This window comes from Fukomys damarensis, unplaced genomic scaffold, assembly GCF_012274545.1.
Source record: "Fukomys damarensis isolate Sample0158 unplaced genomic scaffold, DMR_v1.0_HiC HiC_scaffold_13, whole genome shotgun sequence".
Lineage (NCBI taxonomy): Eukaryota > Metazoa > Chordata > Mammalia > Rodentia > Bathyergidae > Fukomys > Fukomys damarensis.
In genome coordinates, this window is record NW_022900925.1 from 6387024 (window position 1) to 6396750 (window position 9727).

A 9727-nucleotide genomic window follows, 5' to 3' on the forward strand; every position below is an offset into this window, starting at 1 on the left:
TGTATTATATTTCAGAGTTTCAAATTTCAGACATTTGCATATTTTCATTCTGATATGTTTCATACTTATATATTACTTGTAGTATTGCTTCCTTAATATTTTTCTCTACACTAACTCCCTAAATACAATTACAATTTGTCCCCTGGTATCTATGGGCATTTGATTGAGGGCCCTGTGCAAATACCAAAACCTGAAGGTGCTGAATTTCCTTAGATAAAAGAGCATAATATTTGTGTATAATCTACATGCAAATCCTCCATGTAATTTAAATCATCTCTAGATCACTTATAACCTAATATAATGTAAATGTTATCCCATCATTGTTATACTGTGTTGCTTAGGGGATAATGACAAGAATAAAGTCTGTTCATGTTTAATACATCCAAATTTAATGATTTTAAAAACTTAAAATATTTTCAACCCATAGTTGGTTGAATCCATAGACGCAGAACCTGTGGATGATTGCATATAAAATCTTTAACTTTAAAATCTAATCACTATGAAAATCAGAAAACTGGTATCATTTGCACAAAACAGAGCCACACTTTAAGACATTTTATAAAATATCTGTCCTTATGTTTCTCACAATTTTCTCTCACATCAACAATAGTACACAGTCCATTTGGGAGGACACCCCTCTCTGAGTTGAAGTATAATCTGGGAACTGAATCTTCTAGGATATAGCACAGCATCTCTCAGTGAGGTGGTAAACTGAGGCCTTAGGAGACATCTTCTTCCAAGCTAGCTTTATATGCTGGTAGAGAAGCCTCTGCAATGAGATCCGAGGGCCAGAAGGACAGCAAAAACTGGCTATTTATGCCAGCTTTGTTCTGTTATAAGACTTACGTCAGAAACATTATTACTGGAACTTTTATTCTTTTAGCTAAGTGTCTTCCAAACCCTGTGCCTTTAGGGGAAGGTGGGATGACAGAGATCAGCCATTGAGCTTTGGACACAGAATACTGCTCTTTTTAACAGAACAAATAGACCTTGAGTAGTTTTATAATTTGAACTTGTATGGGAGATTTATTAATCATTTATTTTTGAGGTACTGGCGAGGGAACCCAGAACCTCCTGCCCGCTAGACCAACATCTACCATTGAGCTGCATCCCCAACCCAGGAGATTCTATTTAAAGAAAATGAAATGTTTGAAAATCACTGCTTACATTAGGCTTAACGCATCTGAAATTGCAAATATCTTTAAAGCACATTTGGACCCATCCTATTGAAGAGGGAAGAGGAGATTTGATAGGAAAAAGAGAGAAGAAACAAAGTGCACCAATGAGTGCAAAGGGAGCCCTGAAAACATTTACCTACTTCTAATCATAGACTTTGCTGGCTCTGCAGTTTTGACAAGGGCTGATCTTGTCTTGTGCTCAGAGGGACAGGAAATTGCTGTCCCATTTGACTGTAGGACCAAAAATTACCAAATGGAGTTAGAAATGGAACAGCGTTTCCTCAAGGAGCTAAGGGTAGAGGGACAGAAAGTCCAGAAGCGAGATACAACAACATGTATTCACACAGCATGAAGCAGCCAATGAAGTTCTTTCATCTGTATAAGCTCACAAGGACATGGGGAAGTAGAGAAGGTGAGGAGTGTGCAGTATCACCACAGCACCTGCTTCAGCTCAGAGAGGTCAGGTGAATTTGCCCAAGCACACTAAGTGAATAAACTGTAAACAGCACAGTTTTGTTCAGCTGCTCTCCCACTTTTAGATTTGGTCTCCTAACATCATGCTAGATTGTGTCAGTTTGCAAGGTTAAAAGGACTCAAAGGTGCTGATATCAAAGAGAAGTGAATGCATCTGTAAATGAGAAATTTGAGTCAAACACATTTGGGAAAATGTTCGTTGGTCCTCACCTGCCACAACATCTCTGTACATGGCTTGGAAAGCTGGGAAGTAGCTGCTCTGAAGCTTGTCCAGGAGGCCAGCCATGCCCCTCACCTTAATCGTTCTCAGCTGATTATAAATATATTCCAGATCCTCATACCTATAATACCACAGAGAAGGGTGAATCCAGGTGAGCATCAGGAAACACAAGTCACACTGCACTGACCACTCTCATGCAGCCAGAGAGAAAGGCAGCTTCAGGTGCTGCCGCAAAAGCTGTGCTTTAGTCTGAATAGCCAGAACATCTGTGCCAGGACACTGAGGGCCAAAGCCTGAGCTGGGAACACAGGTTCAAAGGGGAAGCCTCCAGGAAACACTGCTGTGACCATCTGGAGGCTCAATGGCTTGGCATTGGCAGCTGGAGGTCATTAGCTCTTGCAAGAAGGTTGGGGCTGGGTGAGAGAAGTATTGTTAGAGCAAAGCTGCCTGAGAAGGGCCCCACTATAGGTTAGCAAAATAGCCAGAAACCAGGCAAGAGGATGGGAATCTCACCACGGTGGTGCAAACAGGACTAGAGCCCTGAGAGGAGGCCTAGCCATGTGATGCAACACACTCCATCAATTGAGGACAGAGACATCTGCCTCCAACATCTGTGTGTCTCCTTTTGGGTAAAGAATTTATCAGGACAATGATAAATAGGAGTAAAAAATAGAGAACAAGTGGGTAAAGGAGCAGGAGCAACAGCCTGTTATTTCTGGTCGCCCTATGGTTTAGGGACACGGGGTTACAGGGGTTTCAAGCCCTGTAAATGATTAACTGGGTCCCAGGAGAGGATCCTTTTGCAGCAACACTTCTTTTACAAAAGGTATGTGCATCTACACTCAGCCATCTAAGAAGGAAGGAATCAAAATTAGAACCCCCCTAAATAGAATAGATTAATTTCACATGCAGTGGAAAGAGCCACTGATAAAATATCAGAAGATGTCCCAACAGTAGTACCCAAGAGAGAAAGAGTGACTACTGAAACCTGGGCAAAGAGTATGTCTCCAAGTCCATAACAAAACTATTAACCGAATGACACTGAGCGGTCTGCCCTAGGGAGGATGAGAAACATCTGTAAGAAGGACTAGATCCAGTGGTTACCAAGGACAGCTGTGGCTTTATTCTCTATAAAGCATCTTCTTCCTAGAATTCAGATGTGTATGTTCCTACTTACCTTTTCTTCCAGAACTCCAGTTCCACCTTGGGGGTGGGATTCTCCCCTTGTAAGAATGGTTGAGAAGGCTCTCTCTTGAGTACCACCTGAACTTGGTGGGTCCACTTGATCACTGCAGACTCAATGGCATAGATGATTGACTTATCTATGGAATCTGAGCTGTGAAAAAAAAAAAAACTAGAACATGTGGAAATAATTTAAGTCTGGATGTATTAGTTAGTTTTCCATTTCTATAACAAAATTCCTAAGGCTGGGTAACTTATAAAGAAAACAGGCTTATTACAACTTATGATTTTTAGAGGCTGGAAGACCAAGGTCAGGAATCTCCATTTGTTTAGCATCTGGTGAGGACTGAGTATGAGAAGGATCACATGGCAAGACAGAAAGCCAAAGAGTAGAGAAGGACCAATCTTGTTCTTTTATAACAGCACGATCCAGAGGAAACCAAGGCCTCACAAGATCTATGTTAACCCCTCTGGGGGCAGGGTCCCCAGTGCCCTACTTAACTTGGCCTAAAGCTCAAGCACTGTCACACTGAAAACCAAGTTTCCAACACACAAACCCTTCAGAGACAAGCTCAAATCATACTCAAACCATAGCGATGAGTGACCCTCCAGAAAGCACCTCATGTCTTTTAAAAACAGGTAGATAGGAAGTTCCAGCTGGCCTTGCTGTTTGTTTGTTGCAGTAAACTCTCTCGAGGAGTGAGTGAATTGTACAGATCCAACATTATTCATACAGATTCAAGGGTTCATCAATATTTTGAAGACATTTTTACCAACTTAAAGTGCCATCAAGTCTTCCTATCACTGCAAGAATACCTTGCACAGGACAGATTCAGGTGACCACCCAACCTTGCTTGACTCTCACCGATAAGAACAAGTGCCCTCCTTGACAAGGCAGTACATTCCTTAGTAGGTCAGCTTTCCCAGGAAGAAAGCTTGTCTCACCGTGGGGCCACACCTACCTCCCTGTGATGTTTTCATTTTGCGATCAGTTCTAATCTCTGCAGCAGGAGAAAATAGGTTACTTCCTCCTCTACCAGCCAACTGTTAGCGTTCCCAGTCCCACCATTACAATTTCACTGTGTGTTTGTTCTTCTACTGAAAAGGGGAATTTTCAAGCTTTCTTCCCTCATACATCTTTTTTTTTAAATGTTGTTTTAAACAACTTAGCTATATTTGAAAAGAAACATAAATTTTAAAAAATTTATTTGGCTGCCCTTTCACATCATTCTAACTGAAATTTATAAATGCCGACCAAGGACACAGTGATTAAAAAAGGGGCGTGTGTCATTCACATTTTCAAGCCTGAAACCCACCTTCACTTAATTTAATCAAATTCATATTTGCTGAGAAATGATGTGGCCCAAGTGATTATGAAAGGTCTTAAAAGAAGAAGAAATTTTCTCCCCCACCACAATGATCCAGGCTTTGGGCAAATAATCAAATTTGAACAAAGGGAGATGAACTCAATAAGGATTATACATATACACTGAATGTTTTTAAATTAAGATATAAAAGGACCAGAAAATGGGGTAGTTTAAATCTATTTATTTTGAAAGTTAGATATTTTTATTAAGTCATGATAAGTTTTTCAGTTAAATGGGAAATTACTTCAAAGTGTATATGTAGCAAATTGCTTTCAACAGGAAAAAAATACTCATTGTGAAGTATACTGCTGTTTGCACGAATTACTTATTCTTCATATGTATCGTGGCTCTTAAATGAACATGACAATAATATACTAAGAAACTCCTGGTGATACTGCAGACCATGCTCATGCAAGAAGACCGCCTGTTGCCACAAACACAGCGATGCTAGACAAAATATACCAACATGCATTATTTGTTTACATAGCTCGCTTTGAAAAAAATCCTCAGGGGACAGAAGCAATGACAAGTCAAAGCTGGAATAGGAATTGGGAGCTGATGGTGGGTATAACTTCTGAAAGGAGATGAGGCTGGGATTTTAATACTCACTCAGGAACAGGAAGCATAGACTCTCTGGAGAAGCTAGATTTGTTTCTATTTGGAAAAAAAAGTCTCCACGACCTGACAAAAAGTCTGCAACTGCTGAAGAAGGAAGGAAAGGTGGAGGTGGGGAGCCTGGAATCATAACAAGAGGAGCCAGAGTTAATGCTGTGGCATTAGGTACTGAGTAAGGTGGGGGACCTCCAGGCTGGACCTGAGTCATTGCTAACAGTGAGCTGCTATTTTGATAAACAAAATAGCACTGAAAATCAGTGTGCCCCCTGTCAGCCTGGAGATGATTCTAAATGGAAAGAAGGCCACATTGCGTGATAGTCTGAAGAGACTTCAGGCTGAGGGACCAGGACGAAGGATGCAATCAATGCAAACATGCACTCTGAGGATGCTGGCGAACAGAGCGGACAGTGGGCTTGTGTGCAGAGTGAGGAGCTGTGCTGCGCCGGGAAAAGAAAAGTCATTCAAAGCAAACATTCAGATAAACCAGCTTGTCCCATATCTCAGAGGCCCATATGGACAGGCTGGCTGTACTTACACTGTCTCACTTTCAGGATCCACAAATTCTATTTTTTCTGAGCCTGCTGGAAGAGGCAGGAATGTTCTCCCCTTCAGTTGTTCCAGGATAACACGGAGGTCACACTGGAGGGTGTGGGCATGCCTCCTGACATCTTGGCATACCATGTGGGGCCAGTCTAAATGGTTCTTCTCATTGGCCAGGATGGGTACAACCACCTGTAACAGTACACAATGCAGGGAGGCATGCATTCTACGCTGAGACTTTACAGTAAGACTGTTCTGAGAAAAGGTCTGGGAAGTTATACACATCTTTCCACGGGCCATTGTACGATAAGGCCTAATACCAGTGTCCCACATTGTATGCTGCCCTGACATCTGGCAAAATATGGAGGAACTCGAACAGCCTACCCACAAGGCTTCCCCCTAGTCTGCTCTTGTCGCTAAGGTTATCAAGATAAGAGACCCTCCTTATTGAGGAGGGACCAAGCATAGTGCCTCCTTATCCCTGAGGTTCAGGCTGCACTTCTCTGCCAGGCAGTAGGATTATTCAAACAAGTCAGTCCCGTTCTCCCAGGAGAGCCAGGGGATTCCTCTCGACACTATATAAAGTGTGCCTCTCGTGCTCCCAAGTGCAACTCCAAAATGGACCTGCACGGTACAGTGTCTTCCTCCTCTGGTTGTGAGTATATGTGACTACTAAACTAAAGTCCATGTCATCTACCCTATGTTGGTTGTTTTGTGTTCAGCTACCACCATTAACCTGGGGCAGGAATCCCTCCCTCATCAACAGTGTGAACAGTAGCCAAATGAAACAGCCAGACACACCCACACACACACACACACACACACACACACACACACACACACTGACCAATTCAGGTAAAGATAACAATCTGTCTACAGTTGTTATGAGGAGCAACCCATGAGCAGTTTTGAATCTTTTTCTTTAGCATTATTATAATTGTCATCATCATTATTTTATCAAAACAAGTTTGCAATGAATAATGAATATATTCATCATGGAAAATTGGTACATGTACATATAATGTCTTAATTCTTCTTATTTCCCCCTCTCCCTTCTCCCTTCTCTTTCCCCCCATCTTTAGGGTAAACACTAGCTAATTTTGACCACTGGACATAGCTCTCTTGAGGTAGATATGGAACCAGATCTGAGCCAATGAGAGTCAGGCCAAAGTCTCTTATCTAAACTCTTCAAGGAATCTCTATGCCACTAGTCTGGAGTTCTGGGAGGTCATCTCATTCTCAAGTGGAGCCTTAGACTAAAGTTATGAAGAGGAAAGAATCTTCAGAGGAGAAAGACCAAGTCCTGGTGACTTTTTAAATCCAGCTGCTCCTGAATTTCCTGAGTGGGTTTAAATTGAGTTTCTATCACTAGCAACTTAAAAAGTTGTCAGTATAATTCATTAGGAACCTCTGTCTATTAAAATGGCACTGTTGCTACAACAGGAATACTAGCAAGCCAGGCACTGTGAGGGTCAGGAAACATGATGAGGAACCCACCAAAGAAACAATGAAATGAAGACATGGATAGTGTGGCTGATAGGGTCTGTAGATAACCAACAAGACCTGGAAGGTGTGAGTAGAAAACCTAGACCCCATTTATTAAATTACAGACATTTTCTTGGCCTGGTATTCCTGGAAGCAGTCACTGTTCAGAGAACTCAAAAAGGACCAAAAAAAAAAAAATGTCACAGGCATACTGTCATGTTCATACTGAGAAAAACCCTTTGGAGCCAGAGCAGAGGGCCTAACAGGAAAAAGGATAAACTGGAATTCTCCTAAGATCTGAAAGGCAGTGGCTTACATCAGTGATCCTTATATATACACTGTGGTCCCTTAGGGTCCACCATCTAAACAGCACGCCATAGAGGTTTACAGATGTCTGCTGTCTGAAGAAAAAGGGATCAATAGGCTTGGGCTCGACTTTGGAGGGTTTAGAGTGATAGAAAAATAGTGAACATGAAAACTATGAAATGAAAGTTGACTCATTAATTTACTTAATAAGTACTAAACATTTACCACATATCAGTGCTACTGTAGATGCTAAGAGGACACATCAGCAGACAAAACAGACAAAAGTCGTGACTTCAAAAAATTTATTTTTGGAAAGAAGCAGCCAATGAACAGTAAATTCTATGAGTAAAGGGCCGGGAATTTGGAATTTGGCTCAGTGTTTCCGCTGCCTGCCTCACAAGCACAAGGGCCTGAGTCTGATCCCCAGTACAAAAAAAAAAAAAAAAAAAAAAAAAAAAAAAAAATTCTGTGAGTAAAAATAAAATACCAGAGGGGGAAGCAAAGCTATGAAGTAGAGAGGGTGTAATTCAAGGTGTCAGTACAGCCATCATCGTGAGGAAAGAATTTGAACAAAGGAAGGAGGATGGGGAGATCCTTGCAGATCCTTGGGAGAAGTATATTGCAGGCGGAAGACAAAGCAGTGCAAAGGCCCTGAGGTTGGAGCATGCTTGGTGGGACCAAGGAGTGGTGTTGAGACCAGTGATTATGGAACAGTCTGGGCAAAAAATAGGATTAAGTTGGGAGGAGGGCAAATCCCTTGAAGCCTTACTTGTAGGATTCTGATTTTTACTCTCAAATAAATGAAAATCAATGAAAAGTTCTCAGCAAATGGGTGACAAGGCAAGACACCTTTTAGTAGGATCATCCAACTCCTTCAATAAGAATGGATTGTAGGGGACAAAAGTGGAAAAGGAGGTCTAGAGAGAAGTTGTTGGACAGAAGGACTGGCTTGGTGCAGGGGAAATGAAGAGATGGAAGATATGTAACTCACTCTTTCTTTTTGCCATGCTGTGGATGGAAAGCAGGACCCCCTGGAGATACACCTCTAGCACCACATATAATCTGATTCTACATAAATTTTGAAGGCACAGCCAATGTGAGGTGTTACAATTTGGTTTTTGAGTTGTGAGAGAAAAGGAATGGTGTGCATTACTCCAAAACTTGATCAACAGGAAGAATAGAGTTATCATTAGAGATGTGGGGAAGAATAATGGTGAAGTTCTTGAGAGAGTAGCAGGAGCTTGCATTTGGACGTGATAAAAATCAGTATGTGTACTGCATTTCAAGCCAGAAACATGGAGTAGGCAGTTGGATATGCTTGGGGTGGGGTCCAGAGAAGAAAAGGCTAGAGATAAAGACTCTGGAGGTGTCTGGACTGGACCATGGTAAAAAGGACACACATTCCAGAATTCTGCTTTAGGTTGGACCACAGAAACAGCGAAAACTGAGAATTATCAAGTGGAAAGGGAAATAATAATAGAGAAGAGATGGGGAAGTTGCTAGGGTGGGATTCAGGACAAAAGTGGCAGTGCTAGGCTTAGGGTTGGCATCAAACAAGAAAGACAGTGCACTTGTAGCAATGAAAGGGATGGAAACGAGTATGGATTTTGGCAGATGGGGTAGACAGAATCATTTGTGGACATTTTGTGTCCATTTCCTTTGATTCCTTTTTCAAAGAAAGAAGCAAGAGCATCACAGAGTGAGGTTAAAAGAGAAAGTTTTGGACATGTGAAGATATTTTTAAAAAGTGAAATGTGATCTAAACTACTAAGAAAATAATTGGAAAGAAAATATAGGATATCTGTTGGGAAAAATAAAAGGCCTAGTGGTTCAAGGTCCAAAATTTAAGCGGAGCCAATTGGCTTTTTCGTAGTGCCATTCAGTTTCATGGTGCAGATAATATAGAGTAGAGAAGGACTTAACCAGGACTGCGGTGTGGCCAAATGAGTAGTCAGGAGTTGATGGTGCACAATGGTAGGTTGATGGTGCTGAGTAGGTGATAAAATATGGGTGTGTGTGGCGGGGACAGGAGAAGGCAGCAGGCCCAGTGGAGTGGACATGCCAGCAGTCATGGTGTGAGAGGGAGAAAGCTGGGAAAGGAGGAGCAGTGCTCACAGATGGAGGTGCCTAAAACTGGATCATGGAGGCTCTCAGGGACGCAGGCCTGGAAGGATGTAGGAGAGGGATGCTTAAGATAAAGGGGAAAGGATCTCTGGAGGAGAAACGTTTAGGGAACCCAGAGGTCAAACATTAGGTCTGCTGAAATAACCACACTTTATTTGTTGGCCAAAGTCCCACTAAGCCAGGGGTCAAAATCATGGAGAAAGAAGGGTTCTGTCATCAGCACAAGATGCAGCATT

The 9727-nt window shown here is 41.9% G+C and overlaps 1 protein-coding gene across 2 annotated transcripts in view; it reads right to left on the reverse strand.

Moving 5' to 3' along the window:
• Positions 1-9727, reverse strand: part of Dnah9 (dynein axonemal heavy chain 9) — a 331965-nt gene that overhangs the window by 317430 nt on the left and 4808 nt on the right. Inside the window, exons 3-5 of one of the 2 annotated variants that reach the window (XM_010615004.2) lie at positions 5572-5776; positions 3050-3208; positions 1863-1993 (exon numbers count right to left, since the gene is read on the reverse strand). In XM_010615004.2, the coding sequence (XP_010613306.1) occupies positions 1863-1993; positions 3050-3208; positions 5572-5776 (495 nt within the window). Of the gene's footprint in view, positions 1-1862; positions 1994-3049; positions 3209-5571; positions 5884-9727 lie in introns of those variants that run through there. The other variant, XM_033762784.1, reaches the window with a different exon arrangement.